At 40.6% G+C, this 19,162-nt stretch overlaps 1 protein-coding gene and 1 long non-coding RNA gene across 4 annotated transcripts; one reads left to right on the forward strand and one right to left on the reverse strand.

The window, feature by feature from the left end:
• Positions 1 to 1,989: 1,989 nt before the first annotated feature.
• On the reverse strand, positions 1,990 to 16,558 carry mier2 (mesoderm induction early response 1, family member 2). Of its 3 annotated transcripts, none has more exons than XM_031307398.2 (13): positions 16,326 to 16,558; positions 14,919 to 15,092; positions 13,187 to 13,300; positions 12,942 to 13,053; positions 11,935 to 12,014; positions 10,808 to 10,877; positions 10,436 to 10,587; positions 10,020 to 10,101; positions 8,470 to 8,564; positions 8,262 to 8,392; positions 6,445 to 6,587; positions 5,148 to 5,243; positions 1,990 to 4,339 (listed from the first exon to the last, which is right to left on the reverse strand). In XM_031307398.2, exons 2-13 carry the CDS (start codon positions 14,943 to 14,945, stop codon positions 3,888 to 3,890), a joined length of 1,554 nt encoding a protein of 517 aa, XP_031163258.1. In that variant the 5' UTR covers positions 14,946 to 15,092; positions 16,326 to 16,558; the 3' UTR covers positions 1,990 to 3,887. The 3 variants fall into 3 exon arrangements, with proteins under 3 accessions (XP_031163258.1, XP_031163257.1, XP_031163259.1); XM_031307397.2 differs by having other exon boundaries at positions 5,139 to 5,243; XM_031307399.2 differs by lacking the exon at positions 5,148 to 5,243.
• Positions 6,596 to 18,802, forward strand: LOC118496306. Its single transcript, XR_004898852.1, has 3 exons — positions 6,596 to 6,849; positions 14,127 to 14,132; positions 18,791 to 18,802. It is a non-coding gene; the product is annotated as an uncharacterized LOC118496306 (long non-coding RNA).
• The last annotated feature ends 360 nt before the right edge of the window (positions 18,803 to 19,162 follow it).

Consider the following 19,162-nt stretch of genomic DNA (forward strand, 5'->3'; position numbering starts at 1 on the left):
TGGCGTCCTGGACATCTTGTAATAAGACTAATATTTTTATACCTGGAGATTATTTCACTTGTTACCTTTGGAATTGTTTTTTCTTGCTATAAACGTTTAGCTGCTTTATTCTGTCTTGTTTTGAAAACCATAGCTTAAACAACTTTTTATTTTTGCACCATTGTTGGTATAGAACTGAACTGGTAGATCATCTCACCATGTCTACATGCAGCAATGATGAGGAGGGAGAAACATTACGATGAACACGGGGGGAGGACACCCACCAGGATGGTCCGCTCCGAATAGGCGTCTTCTGACAAACACACAGATGTATTTATGAACACACATACATACAGAGACCACATTCATCGTGTCAATGGAGAAAGGGTTTATTTAAAGTGCATACTGTGTGAGCTAAACTGTTGATTCATACTTACGGTAATTCAATTCTCAGACTGCAATGTAAAACACTACCGTCTGTCTGTCAAAGGGGGCAGATTGAAAATGTTTTTGCCATTTGCTTCTGTGACAGGCAAGGCTTAATAAATGTAAGGTTTTATGTTTTGATTGGCGGATGATTCTCAGCCATCGTAGTGAAGAGACATACATGTATTATTTTCCCATGTAACTGAAACACAACAAATATGCTTATTATATTTTCATGTCACTGCAAGGCTCTCTAAAATACTTTTGAACATTCTTGTCAAGCAAATAACAGTAGTTTCTGTATACTCGTGTGTGAGGCACAACACACAGTACAGTATATCAGCCAATCGTCTGTGTTTGAACCTTACTTGTTGCTCCGCTCTCCATGTGACAGTAGATGCTGTATCGAGTGATGAAGCCATGACTGCAGCGTTGCTCTGTTCCTTCACATGCTGCCTGGGACCAGCAGAGGGCACCAGAGGGGGGGGGAGTAAAGGGGAGAAAGCAAAGGAGATGGTGGGATAAGGTGGTGGAGTTGGCAGGAGGGAGAAGAGAGATAAATCTGTTGCAACAAATGAACTAACCAGAGTCAAATAATTGTCAACAGAACTGGATTTTGTATCCATGTTTTGTTATATTTCTCTTTGGCTAGTTGTTTATCCAAAAATATAGTTAAGAGATGATCATTGCTTTATTTTTTATTGTCCCTTGCTCTCTGATGAAGGTGGAGCAAATCTTTTGTATTCAATTTAACAACTTGGCAAAACTAAGTGATTCTAGTATCTTTTGAGTATCAAATTCCCACCTTGAAATACTGCTGTAACAAGTTTCCTTCAGTGGTCAGCATGCATTCCTATCAGGAACAATGGGTAACAAAACAGTGAAAGAAATGTCTAAACATCCAAAGAAACTTCTCAAACAGCTTGTTTCTGGGGGGGGGGGCATCCAAAAATCCTGTGTTGCATATGATATTATGTCATGTCCAGTGTCACTTCTTGCGTATTTTCGTGAGAAAAACATAGTTTGGAGAGTAGGCTCGGGCATTCGTCCTGGTGAAAGATTTAGTAGTGTGTGAGCCACTGCTAGTCTCACAAACAAGTGCAGGTGCTGTATCAGCTTTTAAAAAGTAACTCATATTTCACTCATGTTCATTTTAATCGTTTCTTTTTATTTCATTTTTACAAAATATAATAATTATAAACAAACATAACAGAAGCAGTACAATATATAAATTGCTAAAAATAAAAGAATTAAAGGGAGTGATTCGGCGCCGTTTCCTGCCTTCGTGGTCTAGTCGTGACCCCACCACCCCCCTCATGTAAACAAAGACCAAACAAATATTGATCTGAAACTGGCTTGGCTTTAACAGGAATTACAGGAAGAGCTTCCACATTTATAGACAGAAACGAGGAATAAATAGGACCGATGGAAGAAAGAACTTCGGGCTTAATCCTTTCATTCGTTCCCTGTAACTTTGCCTTTATCTCTTTAGAGAGTGTGACTAACGTGCAGGAGAAAATTCCACATATGTACGTTGTGTATGAATGGATACACAAAGATTTTGTGAAGTGACAAAAACAAATGTATTTAATTATTCTTAATAAGGAGGTATCTTAAAGCTCATCAATTAAATAATCAACTAATATTCACTGTAATCTTTAGTATAAGCTTTGTCCATATATGTATTTATCATATCTAGGACCTCACATCGGGGTTAAGTCTATATGATTCTCATCCTGGAACTGGCATATTCTTTTGAGATATTAAACTGTAGGTTTGAACTTTAGAATAATATCTGTGCCAGTTCATTTAAATACTGTCTATGCGATGATAAAAGTGCACTGAGAATAGAGAAGTTTGTCTTCCTCAAAATTCATATGACAGTTTGACAACTAACTTGAGGGAACATGATAGTTTTGGGACACAGGCAAGAAAAAAATTGAGAAACTGTTAGAGATGCACTATAAAATATATTATTACAAATGTTAATGCATCTACATTTGTGACATTTGTCAGTGTATTTCATTATGTCTGGCAGCAGGGATTGGTGAAGGAAACTTTTCAGAGGAAAAAAAGAGATTTTCTGTGTTTGTTAAATCCACAACGCAGTTTGGATCTGTCCCACTAAAAATATCACTAATGTACCTTTGTTCACACTTTGTTCACTGATTGGACGTTACCTGGATGTAAAATGGCAAGCATAAGATCTGATAAATTCCATATCAGCATGATATTTGGACCCCAACATCTGTTATTCCATTAGTTTTTACTCTTACACCGACAAGATTCGTCATATTCCAATAAACTTCTAATCACGTAATCACCTGTCCAGAGTGATAGTGACTGACTCTCATTGATTAATGGTCTTGGGGGATCATCAAAGTTGCAGAACCTGAGAAAAGTGTGATTGCAGTCAGTGACTTACCTATGTTCGCATTTACATTTACACATTTTATTTTATGCCTAATCTGCATGGCAAACAGCCTCCTAATGGTACGAAATATTCAACATGATGGAAACGTTGACCAGAAATGATGACAAAGCACTGCACCTTTGCAAATCTCTACGTAAATCTTCAAATTAAGAACAAGCATGAAAACTTCCACAAAAGCAAAAACTAAAACCTGCAAAAAAATATTGAGCTCTTTTTTTTCCGACCATGTTCAAATCTCAACCTCAGAAAATGTTATTTAGTTTCAGCTCTTTATATGTAAACTAAATTCTGACTCTTCCGCAACTCTTCAGACAAGTGGAGTGGAAACTAAACCGACATGAGGAACCGAAAAAGGGAAAGCCAATTACGGACTTCATTGAGGACATTTAAACTTAAAAGTTTAAATAAAAGTATTCTATATATACTTTGAGGGAACAGATTTTACTCTGTGGTCAGCATGGCAGCAACCATGTCAACTGGCTGCAGCGGCAAAAGTGCTGATCAATATGCAGAACATACCTAAAACTAAATGGCATTGGCTCTTGCAGGAAGAAGTTTGGATGAAATTTCAGCTGCAGTTAAACTTTTCCATCCTGATAAATAAGAAAACAAAGAAACAGTGGTTAACATTGGCAATCATTGATCCGTTTTAGAAAAAAAAATAAAATTAAAAAAAAGGACTGCTAGCCACTTGCTTCTGGTTTGTTTGCATGGCCACTGCAGCTCTCATCATCTGCACTGCACTTTCACAAGTACAGTATGTATTAATCATAGCCAATCAATAGCTCTGCCCTGAAAGTAGTGATTAACACTCGTCATTCCACAATGGACAGAGGGTTCAAGTGTCTCAGTTTAAAAAGCGGGTTCAAACAGGCGAGTAACCCCCTAACACAGGTAGTAGGTCCTTTCTTTTTCACCAAGTAAGGTAAATGCACTTTTTGTCCTGGTTTTTTTTCAAGCCCTGTGTAAATACCAACACCGATCAAAAGATATAGACACAGGGCAAACCATGAAGAGTACCACTCAGTTTTGAATTCCCCATGTCTCTTCACTGTGTGAGAGAGCGGGGATGCTGGACGGGAGAGGAGCACAGCAGGCTGCCAAATGCTTGGAAGTGTGACGGGAGAACAGAAGATGAGGGAGGTGAGGCAGACGGCAGGCTAAACTCTACCTGCAGCCCGTGGGGGGAGCCAGTCCCACCGCCTGCTGTGTCACAGTCAGGGCCCTCGGAAACAAAAGGTCCACTACGCATGTGCAGCTGGTAAAAACAGGAGCCTGGGAGGCGATAGTCGTCATGGCAGGACGGAGGGCTCCCGCCAGCCCACTGGGAGCTCTGGAGGGAGGGCGGGGACTGGAGGTGAACTAGAGCTGAGGGACAACAACTGCCTGGGTCAGGATCCCGCAGGCCGTCCATGGGCGGGAGAGAGAAGGGACAGCCAAAGAGCTGCTGAGGACATCCGTCACCACACAAGTCTGACAGCCCCATCACCAGCTCACCATCTGGACAGATCAACAAAATGTCTGTAAGTCAGTCATGTAATCTTGCTTTATATGTTCCAGAAATGTTCACATACTGGATGTTTTCAGTTAAATTAGCTTTATCCAAAACATTTCAGTGAACTAAAACTTGTGTACACACAGTAAATACAGCTGCTTACAAAAGTGTTTATTCCACATTTATGAAACTGTAAATTATGGCGTCAGTGAGTTTCTCTTTAGCTATGGAAGTAATTGACAGAAACATGCATCAAAGTGGCTCTTAAATTAACACACAATCATTTCATTTGCATAAGGACGTATGAGTTGCCCTCTCTTGCCAAATGCATGGGAACAATTTATCTGCTTCAGTACGAGAGCAATATGTATGATTATTTCATTTTGTTGATTTGCATTGTGAATTCCTTATACGTGTGTGTGTGTAAGTTGTCGATATGCACTGCAGCCATAACAACAAACTGTAAACGTATTCTTAGTAAATACAAGTGATTTTAATTTTAACCTAGGGTTACGGTTAAATGTTACACTTTGAACATATGAGATGGTAAATATCAAATGTACTTAAACATAAAAAAAAAAAAAATACAAAAGTCAAGAGGGCAAAGGTTGAATTCATCCTGAAATTATCTGTTAGATAATTAGTGGCATTTATTGAATAGCCAGAGGAGGCTTTATGGCCTACTTTATGGTATACAATAGCCCTGTGCCTTTTGGCTCTGATTAGATTATCTACCACAGGCAAGTTAATGAGATTTGTTCCCAACCACCACAGTATTCATCTTCTCTAATTCTCTCGTCTTGCCTTCTTTACCTGCAGGCCCAGCCTGCTTTCTGTGGCCTGTGTGGACCGAGTTCATGGCTTTAAGAGAAAGCGGGGAGTTCGCCTGCGGCGGGGACGGCTCTCCTCCTCTGGAGCACCATGTCAACAGGTGTGCATGCACACACATACAGATACAGACATGCATACGTGCACGCACAAACACAACAACACAGGACACACAAGAGGCAAGAAAAGAGTGGGGAAAACAAAAGAGGTGAGACATAAAAATGATTCATAACAGAAGATAATGAATATGTGATGTCAGAATAAAACCATGTTTTCAAAATAAGACAATCAATAGATATAAATGAAATCCATAGAATTGCATGTTAAAACACAATGAATAGAAGAAAATTATGGGATTTGAAATATGTGTCTGACATGGTATGTACAGTAAACGGTTAAATACAGAAAGATGCACAGCTCTGATTCCAGCGTTACGGGAAACCAAACTAAATCCTCAAAGGCACACTGGGACTATTTTACTATATGCTCTATTCACAAACCAGCTTCCACTTCAAATGGAACTTAAAGGTCCCATGACATGGTGCTCTTTGGATGCTTTTATATAGACCTTAGTGGTCCCCTAATACTGTATCTGAAGTCTCTTTCCTGAAATTCAGCCTTGGTGCAGAATTACAGCCACTAGAGCCAGTCCCACAATGAGCTTTCCTTAGTATGTGCCATTTCTGTGTCTGTAGCTATTGAGGAGAAGAGAGGGGGGGGGGGGGGGGGGCAAGGTAGAGGGTGGGGGTGTGGCCTTGACCAACTGCCACTTTGCTCGTTTGAAAGCCATGATGTCTCTCTCTCATGGGTGGGCCAAATTCTCTGGGCGGGCAAAGCAGAGAAAGGAGAGGTAACTTTGCTACTTATGACGTCATAAGGAGCAAGATTCCAGATCGGCCCATCTGAGCTTTCATTTTCTCAAAGGCAGAGCAGGATACCCAGGGCTTGGTTTACACCTATCGCCATTTCTAGCCACTGGGGGACCATAGGCAGGGGAACGCATATTAATGTTAAAAAACCTCAAAGTGAAATTTTCATGCCATGGGACCTTTGAAGAGTAGAAATCTTCTAAGGTTTATGTGCTCTAACGTTTTAATGTGCTTGTTGTCCAAGCTATTCTGTCTTGCTGTAAACATGAGATAATGGGAATAATATTTCAGGGTATTATGGCTGTAACCCATGCTTCACTATTATTTGTGTTGGTCATCTATAAGAGAGCAAATTTACTCTACTGTGGCAACAGTTTTCAGAAGATGAGCCACCACATCAGGTGTTTGATTACCTTGTTTGTCCTGGTCCAGGCTCGACTGGGGAGGTAACGGGGACTCCAGCTGCCCAGTGGCCATGGAGCTGTGAGACAACAAGCCTGAGGAATTGTTGCTTCCCTCCAGCTCCCCAACCTCCCCGTCCTGGTCTCCATCCTCCCTGTAGCACACAACACAACCACCGTTAGTGTAACATAGTGTGCATCAACAGTGAAAAGTTATCAAGACACAATTTCAGACAAAGAGCAGAAGAATGATAGCCTGACGTCGTCATACTCAGATTCTAGTCAGAACATGAGTCTGATATTGCTCCACTGGGCTGTGATTATGGGGCGTGTTTCAACCGAACCAGGAAAGAAAATGCCTCTGCACTCAATTGCATAGACCTACAACCAATCGGAGCAACGGAGTATGTGACGCATGTTGAGCGACACATAGTTGTCAACAGAACTCAACTACACGCACGCTGTTCCTCTTTTAAAATGAATGCGCTGTCTTCCATAACAGACGCGATGGTGGAATCTACACATCTCAATTCTCCAGCGGCAGCCATCTTTGTTGTAAACAAATTCAACCCAAGCGTTCTTTGGTGACGTGGTTGATTATGTTACTGTTGATCATCTGTCCATCATCGTATAAAGCCCGCCCTAACAATTGATTGGTCCGAACAGCTCTGGGTCGAGCATAGTTGCTCCACAACGGATCAAGTCCACACTGAACTTCCCGACCTTACGGCACGTCTCCGAAGCGTGCGTGAAGCGGCTCTCCGCTCCGCTAAATATACGCGCCAGGTCTATTTTCACGCGGGCCGTTCGGACAAGCCAGGCAGGCAGTGAAACAGCAAGACTATCCAGTCAATTTACCAAAACACCCCTCCAAACATCGCTGCAAATATGTCTCCTTTACAGCACCACGGACAACAAGAGATTCATCTTGGAGGTGGAAAAACATACAGTAATACCACATCACAGATCTGTTTTTATAAGAGAAGGCATAGAGTTTAACTGCAGGAGTGCTTGGAGTGGAAGGTAGAATACTATCTTAATAAACACGTGATTGTTCTGTAAAGGACTTGTAGAGTCAATAAAATCTGCGAGTCGGGCAGCAAGATGCTCTGCTTCTGAGAGGCTCCCGGTGTGGTATGGCGCGCGGCGGAAGACGGAACAAAACAGCGGCGCAGCTGGAATGCAGCACAGGCGGCCCAGCAGAGAATCGGAGTAAGGCACACACCCTTTGCTGCTCTCCCAATACCATGGAGGTGAATGGAAACTTGTTTTGGTGCTCAAAGAATTAAAAAATTGCATGAAAAAACAAACATAACATTTTTCCAGAAATCCAGGCCCTGCTACTCTGGATATTCAATATTCATAAGGGCTATTTTCCAGGAAACAAGACACAGTGTACATGTTGTTTTGTAATTTGGGATTAGATCAGTAGCAGAGGTGCACTATAAATAGCGTTGACAAAGCTATAACTAATGGGAATGAATAAATAAACAGCTTTAAAAGAGATCAGGTGTTACTGAAAGAGGTTCTCGGAATAGGACTGTTATGGATTTAATGGGAAGTTCACATGAGAGCATGCAGGAAATCCTCATTGCAGGGGCAAATAGAATACAATCATGTGCTGAGACATAAAGATAATATGAACATGTCTTTAATACATTTAAGATGACTCACAGCCTAAAAGTTGTAACTTTCCATGATTATATATTCTAGTATTTCAGCATACTGAATAGCAGAAATACTAAGGTCTCACGTTCCTGTTTACAATTCACGTATGCTTGAGCTCAGGCGGCCATCAATCTTGTCATTTGTGTTCCAGCAGTACTCACATGCTCTCTGATTGGAGGCTGAACTTCTTGCGGCTGAGCCTGGTGGCCTGCTGGGTAAAGTACTCGTGACGGTCAGACTTCTTCCACATGTAGTAATACTCCACACACTCCCCAACGGAGCGCGTTCGTACCTGAGGAGGAGGAAAACGTTTTTGCTTTGAGAAAAAGCTCTCATCATCAGTCAGGAAAGATTTGACTGTGCACTCACCTTATTAGCATGAATGAGGTGGAAGTTTTTCCCGTAAACCCGAAAGCCATGCTCAAAACTCCTACACTCCTCCTCACTCCAGGCACAGAGCTCTTCTAAAGAGAGGGAAGAGCACCGGAGGTATTTTAGCACTAACACATTCATTTTAATTAATTGTTAGCATCATTTTCTTTTTTAACAGTTTTTTTTTTTTTTTAATTAATGCAATGCAATCACAGCTTTGTGCTGTAGATCAGGGATCTTCAACAGGGGGTCCTGGACCCCTAGGGGGTCCTCAAAGCAGGGGGGCCTTGTTAATTTTTGAAAGTTTTTTCAAAAATCCAACATATTATTAGCAAATATAAATCCCCACGGTTGATAGGCGTACTGGCCTATTGGTAAGGTAGTCACTAAGATAGCCATCCACAGATAGTTCATTAATTAATAATCCACTGTGCCATATGTATGTTTTAACATTAAAACATGATTAATAAAATCATGCCAACAATTATTAGGCTTAATAGCTTAGTATTCTATGCAAAAAGACAATGCATAAAAGGTTTTAGGCAGCCCTACATGGTATTGTAGGCCCAGTTGCATGCAACTTCATTTTATACAATATACTGTATGTAGTGGGGGGTCCCTGCTCCGTCTCTCTTTCAGTTCAGGGGTACTTGGCTTAAAAAACGTTGAAGGCCCCTGCTGTAGATGATCACAAAGCAGGGTTTTGATGTCGCCTCTCAATGTCCAGTTTTGACTTGATAGATTTAAACTTGTGGGCTAGTGAATTCTTTTAATTTCCCAAGATTATAATCTCATTCTACAGTTTGTCATTACCTACGTAGCTCAGCTCAGGACTCTGATAGGGACAGCACTTGGATGCAAGTGCTTCTCTTTATGTCATACAGTACGTCGACTGACTGGACCTTGGCAAAATTGCACTTGATGAGCATTTGGGAGCCCCTCTAATTTACTAGCCATTGCCCAATTTCAGATCATCTTTCAAAGAAGTGAAAAAAATTAAAACCCACTGTAATTCTCCTTCACATCATCTGCATCAACAAATCTGACAATGGTATCGAAAAACAGCCTTTATTCCTGTCAGTTACTTTATCCATCTGCAGAGCAAAATGTCTGTTTCTGATCTTGTTGATATGCTGATCCTTGCCATTTTTGCATAAAATACTCAAAGCTGTTGTTTGACTGAGGGATAGCTTTCAGTTTGAGACCATATCAATAGCTGGAGGAAGGTAGGACTCCACTTCTGTTGTGTGTGGCTTTTTAGTCTACACAACTTGGTAGGCTCCTTTGTGGGAAGGAGTTTAACAAACAAAACCAAACAAAAGTTTTGTGGTTTTCTTTCAGATTTGGTGGTTTCAATGCAATACAATCTGTCTTCAGTACCAAAGATCCTGCCCCGCTCATGGAGTGAAGGAAGCTTGTTCTACAGCTGTGAGAAGTTGTGAATTATACATAGTTTCATTAGTCATTATCACGGTCATTGAGTGGATTATAAATAAGTATAATAGCAGGTTGGAAAAAGTACTGTAGGACAACAGGAAGGTTCTTACCACTGAACACTTTCACATTGAAGCGTAGTCGTCTCAGTGCCTCTTCTGCATTAAAGTTGCATTTTACTAGTTCATACAGTGCCTGAGAATCAAGAGAATGGATGAGACAAAAGGGTTAGACTGTTACAAAGGAGACGTAACGGCTGCAAAATCTGATCTCTATTTTACACTGAGTGGAAGAACTCCAGATTGACCACTGACAAAGACTGACCAAACCATCATCCACTATCAACTGCATTAAGTTGAGGTAGTTTTTCAAGCCTTGAGACATAGGGACACGTTTTGTGACAAAAGCGGTACAACTAAATATTAAGAAAGCAAAGACAGCGAGCAGTACTTACAGCACATGTTACCACAATCAGCCGGAATACACTACTTGACAGTGTCTTCTGGAATGCAATTTAAAGTTACTAAACCTGTTGGTTGTCTCTGACAGTGTCTCCTCGTGTTTGTGTGCATGATGGCCCCTGCTGGCCATGTGGGCTCTGTGCATTCAGCAAAAACTCTTCTACTTCCTGCACTGGCAGAACACCCGGCCTCCACAACAACTGGTCCTCACTGCTGCAGTCTAGAGCAACAACAAAAGGTTTAGGGTATGAGGGCAAATGCAGTGGAAGAGACAGAGAAAGAAGATGAGTATTTGGGAAGGGGAGGAGATAGAAAAAAAAAAAACTGATTGAGAGACAGAAAAAGACAGTGAAGGTAGATAGAGATGTGTTTGGCAGTGTCTTGTTTGATACCTCCAGTGGGAGCTAACCCAGCAACAAAAGATCTTTTCAGTTGCTTACCTCTCTCCTGGTAGGAATATGAACGGAGTGGAGGGATTTTTGCCTGGTACATAGAGCCAACCATGATCTCCTGAGAATGAAATCAAAGACACAGTCATAGCTTGGAAATGGGTCATATAATAAAGGCTGACATTTTGTTGAAGTCTGTGCTGTGTGATAGGGTTCTTTAGGCAGACCTGCCCACTTGAAAATACAAGGACATGAACAAGAAGTTTTTAGGCGACCAAATTAACAAGTAACACAAGTTACAATTAACAGTAAAAGGATCAAAGTTCTGAGACAAAAACACGGACACCCAAAAACAAGTTTACGGCTATTTAAATGTGAACAGTGCCATGGCTACGCATTGTTAAGCCTCTATCCTGATTGACAGTTCGCCATGGTAGCAACTTGTCAATCACAAACTAGCCATGCCTTAAAGCATGCCCTGCTTTATTTTCTATTTTAAAATAAATGGGACCATAATTGACTAAATGATCATCATGCTGTATTGAAGAAGACTTGAAGCTAGCAATTGAGACCATAAACCCATTATAAAAAGGGTTACTAAGGTAATAAATCAAGTGAAAAAGGTTTTCTCACTTTTATACAATCTGACATCTTTTTGTAACCAGTGGAGTCGCCCCCTGCTGAAAATTAGATAGAATACAGGTTTAAAGGCACTTGCACATTGGCTTCACTTTTATACAGTCTATGGTACAAGATGTGTACAGCTTTTGAAGCTGTCAAAACCTCCACTGCCGGGGTGGCATCCAGTTTACCCAGCAGAGCATGCGCCCCATGTAGGCTGAGTCCTTTGCAGCGACCCAGGTTTGAATCCGACCTGCGGCCCTTTGCTTCGTGTCATCCTCACTCTCCCCCCTCCCCCTTTCCACTGTCACTATTGAGTAAAAAGGAAAAGCCCCAAAAATTCTTACAAAAAAACCCAAAATAAACTCCAGTGCCCATTGGATCAAATTTAAGACAGCCCCCCCCCCATCCAATTTTCTCTCCCATAAATTCATGCAAACTGCAACCTACTGTACATTATGCTTAATGCCTCTTAGTTAAACTGAATCAGAATCTTGTGTATGTTTCAGAAAGACCCACTGATCATAAGATGTGTGTTGGAGCCGTCGGTGGCCTACCTTGTGCTGTTCATTGGAGGGAATAGAGGCATCGTCGGAGTCCTCATCTGATGAGCTGACTAATGTGTCTCTGTCTCTACCTGAGAGACAAACCATCAGAGAGGAGGATCAGGGGATCATTTAAAAAACTGTACACATACTGCACGTCAGAAGATTTTGTCAATCCTCTTGATGCTGACAAATCACAGTACCTTCAAATAGTATTTCGGAAACTTCATACATGTTCCATTTTTTTTTTCTATTGAGATACATATCTCTCAAGTGAAACCCACCCAAGACAGCAGTGGGTAGCACTGAAATGTATAGACAGTGTGGACATGATAAAATGCTATATATCTTACTCAGCAGATAAAGCAGTGACCAGTAAAGAATCAAAGACGAACAAGGCACCTCCTCTCGTTTACCTTTAGAGAAACTGAGTGCTCAGGTAATCTCTCCTGGATAGATAAAGGAGGCAAAAGCAGCGTACCTGCCATATATTTGGTTTTCAGGATATTTTGTGGACTCAGCACCAGGGGCAGGCTGTTTGAATATGTTTAAACTTCCTCCGTTTAGAAATGTTTGAGTGTCTTTGACATCATTTAGTCATATGGAGAGAGAACACATAAAGCAGTACATGCTACTATACCAGGAAGTTCCCATATCACATTATACAGAAATAAACAAATCAAAGCTTTCATGTAATTTCTTGACATCATAAACTCTGGCATGTCATGTTATTGCAATGTGCCGCCTGGCTGTAAGTAACATGCTGCAGTCTCAGCAAAGCATGGATTTTAAATTGAACGATGAGAAAATATTCCACCAAAAACAAAGGCTCCAGGGATGTTCCTTTCTTTCAGGACAGCTATACACAGTTTCATCAGAAAAAGGCCCTGAGTGTGCATGTGGGTCTTGAATTTATGAAGCTAAACCCCCCCCCCCCCCTATTTTCTAACTTTTCTTTTGCCTAGATAACTTAAAAAGGCATATAGTGGTGTGTAAATGTACGTGTATGTGTGGGTTACCTTGGAGGCGGCGGAGCAGATCTGAGGTGTTTGAGGTGACTGAGGGGGTGAGATCATCAGCTGACGATTCTTCGTCCTCCTCCCCAGGAAAGAGAGCCTCAGTTATCTGATCCTGTACAATACAAATGAAGAGCAATGCAACAGCGCATTATAGCAAAGCACAGCAAAGAACACAATAACACAGAATACACTCATAAATACTTCAGGAATTAACGGTTCTCTGCGTTCTTGGCGTTGTATCTCACCTTGTCCAGTGTCATGTCTGGCAGTCTGGCAGCGATGCGACAGGTCTCCTTCTCTGGATCGGACACTGTGTAACCATACAGAGCCAGCAGCTCCTCCAAAGGAAGCTCACCGGCCTACATACAGGGAGTTACAGAGGGAGACAGCGACAGGTGGAGGGAGATGAGTGGGTTACTTTCACATTTCTTGAAAAATAACCTCCTTCAGACATCTGTCGCCTCAATGATCTCATGGACACTCTTGGTATTTTTTCCTCTTTTGTCCAAATATCTCCAAAGCTCTCACTTAGTTTGCAGACTCACTCTTAAACAGCCACAACATTTCAAACAATACCTTTGCAGAGTGAAACCCAGAACAGCTCTTTTCATATCAGTCAAGATTAAAAGGGGTTGAAGCAGATGCAATAATCAACAGCTGTGTTTTATATCATTTACTGAGCTTAGTTTTCAAAGGAAGTATGTTCTAATAAATGCAACTCTTAAATGTGCTATTTAGCCAAGTTACAAGAAAAAAAGGATGCTATTTTTCTTTGCTTTGCATTTTGTGGCCATGGGCATAGAGCCAACCAGCTACGAGATAAATCGTGATCATAAAACATTTGATTTGGCGCAAAAAAAAAAAAAACATTTTTAAAACGGCAAAAAAAGGCAAAGGTACAAGAGTGTATAGATAAATGATCATAGACTTATCATTGACAGTAGCTCGCTATAGCCGTTCGCGGGTGGGGTAAACATTTCCATGGTAACAGCGAGCTCTACCAATCAGAGCCGTCGCTGTTAAGCTTAGGGTGTGGGGTTGTGTATTGTGTGGTACTTCTCCATGACATCGCGAATAAAAATTGTTTTTCTTAAAACAAGGTTGATATCATTGGCCTTCTGGCTCCTACAGGGGCAAAAAAAAACTTAATTTCACAATCTTATAGCTCGTGGTAAGTCTACCTAGGATGGTGTAGACATTATGGCTAATAATCAAAATCCTTATGTAGAAAATGAATTGGATTTTTACTTCCAAAACCACACGGTTGAGCGCTTTAGGAAGGTCTGTAAAGCAAATCTATTATCTGTTAACTGCTGCTGCTGATTAGACCATGTTTAGTTTGCACTACTCCACCTTAGCCTTAATGGCCAAAGGGAAAGACAGTGACACTATGTAAAGCATGGAGCTGTTTCTGTGTGTGTAAGTGCAGCTCCTGTCAACAGGTGTGAGTATGGGCTCTGATAGAGCTTTGTTACTGTTATGGAGTAGATGTACGGTCAGGTGGTTTTGAAATATATACTGTAAATGGCAGTAGTGCAACTTTAGTCTGAGGGTTGCGTGAAAACAATGTAATTTGTGTTTCTTCAGAGGGCTTATCTGTTTGTATCCAAATTATTTTCTGTTTATTAAGTCTCTGCATTCAGTTACATAATGTGATGAATGATTTAGGTCCTGTGATTGACAGATTCAGAACTGTGTTGTTTACATCATTTCTTTTGCAAATAATGTATAAATATCTTGTAAACCTAACTTTAATCAATTAAAAAAGAACTTCAATAACACTCAAGTGTTATAAGTGCATTAGTTTAGTAATTTAAATCAAAGCATACATTTCAATAGTAAGAATACTGTGACAATGGGTATGCAAGTGCAGTAAGATGTAGTAAGGTCTGCAGAAAAATAAGTTGCTGAAGAGACTGTGGCTTTCATACAGCAGCTAACTTTAACGTATACCGACAAAGTTAAACTTGACCATACAGTGTGGGACTGCGCGGCCATCTTCATGGGGCGAAACGTTCTCTTCCAAGTCCTCTAAGGCCTGTTAAGACTTCTTGCTGCTGCTTCTCCTGCTGAGGGCCTTCATCACTGTACCTCCTCCACTCTCCACTAGGCCACAACCTCCACACTTTTCTGCAGGGGCTTTTAATCCACCTGCAGAAACACACAAACACAATGTTACTTGTACGGACATTCTACGCCATGTAAAACAGCATGGGGATGCATTATGGCAGCACATTCCTCTGTGTGTCCATGGCACACGTGCACACATGTAGACACAAACATGGCTGATCCTGGCTCATCCTATTACAGATCAGCTGACTCCTGACTTTTAAACCACCCTTTTTAAACAAATGAGACCTGCTGTAGGGTACAAGTATCATTTTAAAAAATCCTACTGAATCGATGTGTGGCACTCATCTATAACTTTAATATAATCTCTCTAAAATCGCCAACAGAATAATCAGACAACCCAATTTGGTTTTGGTGTTATATAATGCCATATTCCTCTTAAAACCAACACATAACAGCTAATAGTATTTAATATGGGGTGACAGCATTTTCCAAAAGTGTATCAACTTGTTTTCCAATAGGCGGACAGGCTTTGGGCTAAAAGAATTAAGTTAAAGTGGAACATATGTCTTTGATGAAGACATGCAACTTGAGGCCACATAAGAGTTTAATACAGGAGTGAAATAAATTCGGTTAGTAGGCTACAGGACAGGGTGTAAACAATCCCACCTAGTTCCCATTGAGTGCCACCACTCATTTAATTAGATTATACTTCTAAAAGACATTCCTCCTCATTCCTCGGCAAATGAGTTTTAAAACTACAGTGAAAACCTAAATATTAATGCTGTGTGCCTCTCCCAACCCATCGAGTGCTGTCTGCCTGACCAGGGGCGCTTTCCTGTGACTTGGTGCTGAACGTCTCTTCCTCTCCCCGGCTCACTACCAGTAGCACAAGAAGGAAATAACTAGTTCTCAATATTTCCGAAAGAGAGAGTCAGAGTTTAACGCCACCAAGTCATGACATCTCTCCCAACTTTTTCACTCAATCCACTTCGTCGCCCGCCGGGGCGCACCTGAAATAGTTCAGCACCGACACCGCCAGGCTCCCTATTGTTTTCTACTGACTTACTATCAAGGCGGAGGGAATGGCTCTTTAAAGCTAAGAACGCGGAGAGAGGCGATACGCTGGAGAGGTTCTCCATTTCTTTCCCCGCTCCCCAGTTAAAATGCCCCCGTAGCCCTCTTTCAGCCGGCGTTCACCGGCCGGTGAAAGCGTCGACACTCTTGTATACCGTACAGCGTGACACAATACTTAAATTCGGTCCAGTTTTTCTATCATTTGACTCATTACATTCCTCGTTTTCGCTCACTTACCTCCGCCATTCCGTTTCTGCGCAAGCTGACTATTGCCCGGATGTTGTAGGTCTGCTCTTCTCTGTACAGCTCCGTTTATTGCCGCAACGATTCAGCAACATACAGGCTGTGCTACAGTTAGTTAGGTGCAGAGTTATATTGACAATTTCCAAGAAATTAGGCTATTTTTCTCTCGCTTGACAGCTGGCATATGATTTTCCCTTTTAGTTATAAAAAAAAAAAAAAAAAAAAAAAAAAAAAACTCCCACTTTCGGTATCAATTTATAAATTATACGTTCTAAAAAGTCTTCTAAACAATTGCTTCAAACAGTAACGTAAAACTAAAACTCGTCTTAAATATAGGCTCAATAGCCTAATGTTCATTCCCTATTTCATATGCTATAAATATTATGCCCCGTGTTTTCCCTTTGCATGTTTAAACAACAGCTTGCCACATTGTGAAGTTAAATTTAAATGTCACCTCTCAACCAGTAACATAGTCCACATGGTGACTATATGCTGAGCATATAGGCTGGTCATCAGCACGAGCATATAGTCACCATGTGAATGAGGGAGGGGACAGGACATGGTCAAAGCAGATAATGATATAATGTTCTTTTTTTAGCCAATGCCTGCTTACACAAGAGATATGAGAGTCAGAGTTATTGTAGGCCTATATGTTGACCACATGTGACTTTATTCAACCACAACAAATAAAATAGATCATATATGATAATGACGATTCAGTTAATCTGTCCCATGTAGTGTACAGTACAACTGAGTTTTGATATCAACCACGCTCTTCAAGTGATAAAGCCACATAAATAAAGACAAAACACAATGTGAAAAAAGTACAAATAATCGTAATTAAATAGGTAGGCATTTCTTTTTAACATAGTGCTTGTAAAACACCCAAAGTCTTATACTGTTATAAATGATAGCATTAGAGGTGACCCACTGTAATTCTGTTTGACTGTATAATAAACTGAAAATATTATGGATGTTCATTTCTGGAGTTTCTTCTTCCTTGTGACAACTTGCCAAAGTTAAAGATTTAATGTTTACCTGTAGGGTATTTCAATTCTAATATGTTCTTTTCACATAAAAAAGTAAAATGATCTTGTTAAAATCTTTAAAAATGACATACTTCTCCTTCATTAAAAATCCTAAATCTATTTGAACTGATGGACAACCAACAAGTCCTCCAAACCATACTATATAGGTTGTTTATCCCTACCAATGGTAGCCTACCATCTAATATGACCTATAAGAGCGTTTTATAAATTATTGCCCCTAGCGGTGGCAGGAAATACAACCCACATGAGCGTTTTCCGTCCTAATATCTAAACCAGGGAACATAACGGCAGTTTATAACACGTTGTTAACGTTGTGAAACGGTCACAATGATGTTACGTTTAGGCACCAAAACTACTTAAGTTTAGAAAAAGATTGTGGTTTGGGTTAAGATTAGTAGCCTACATCTGTTCAGGCTGTTCTCATGAACCAGGCCTACACATAGGCCTAGCCTATATGACTATTATTTTTATCCCCAGTGGGGACAAAATGTATCCCCCGCTCAAAGTGATCAATGTTACTTCACCAATAGACCATATATTATATACCTATAATAAAAGTATTTTAAACTAAGTGCTGTAATGTGAGCAGTCTATAGTGCGATAGAACGATAACATCTGAGCGGCAGTTGCTAGTTGTGTTTACAGAGCTCTGTGACGCCAGCTACAGAGCTCCGTCATATCAGCGGCAGTTGGTAGAGGTGTTTAGCCACAGATAGGTGACTATGAGCCGGCTACAGGCACCACCAGATGACAGTCCTTTCAGGGGCCATGGTAGTTACGTGACTAAACGGCGGTCGCCTAGTTTCGTAGGATATCACACAAATTGGTGTGCATACATTTTTGTACTATACGAAGCGTTCATTAGAATGCATTAATCTGTTATGTTACTTCACTTACGGTTATTCCGGCATCATGACGTAGTTCCATTTGTTTTGTAAAATAAAAAAAAACAGACACGAATCCTGGTCTCCTAGTAAAAGTCCAGTGTTTGTTTTTATACTTCGTCACCTTCCTTTTTGCTTCATTCCTTGCTCCCTTCAAAACTACTACAGTCACCAGAGGATGCCACCACTATAAATGTAAATGGCTCTAAATGCTGCTTAAAAAGAAGACTTATGGGGCATTTTTTCGGGGGAGGACAGTCTCTCGACAACAGGTGTTTCCTACTACACTGTAAAGAGGCTTCAAGTTATCACATCAGACTTTTGAAAGTTGAATATTGGACGAGGATTGGCTTCAAACTATTTGTGATGTTACAAATCATGCTTGTAGGCCAAGCCCTGAAAATGGGATTTTCAATAAGCACATATAACTTTAAACAGCTGAACATGAAAATATCCGTCTACTGTCAAACTCTGCACATTCATAATTCTGTACAGTGAAACTCAAACAATCAAATAGAAAAAGAAGAAAAACATATTTGAGTGGAGGGGAACTTTAACTGATATTTGTATTTAATGAAAGATGTAGAGAAGCCAAGAAAAGACATCAGTGCATCAGGATCTTAGTTTAGAGATACAGAAGTTTTGTCCCCATACTGTACTACACACTCTCCTTCTCTATATGTAAAATGGGTTGAATTATTCATGTAGATTCTTCTTCTACTTCTCTACGTCAACTTGATGTTACTGAATTCAAAGTGTGTGTCTGGACATTTAAGTAAATCAATAGTGGTTCACTAAAGACGTTCTAATGCATAAACTTTACAAGGCCTTTGTGCACTTTACAAATTAAGTTTAAAAACACCCACCCATGTCTCATTAAGAGTATGGTGGCTTGTTA

Source organism: Sander lucioperca, chromosome 11 (genome assembly GCF_008315115.2).
Source record: "Sander lucioperca isolate FBNREF2018 chromosome 11, SLUC_FBN_1.2, whole genome shotgun sequence".
In the NCBI taxonomy this organism is placed as follows: Eukaryota; Metazoa; Chordata; class Actinopteri; order Perciformes; family Percidae; genus Sander; species Sander lucioperca.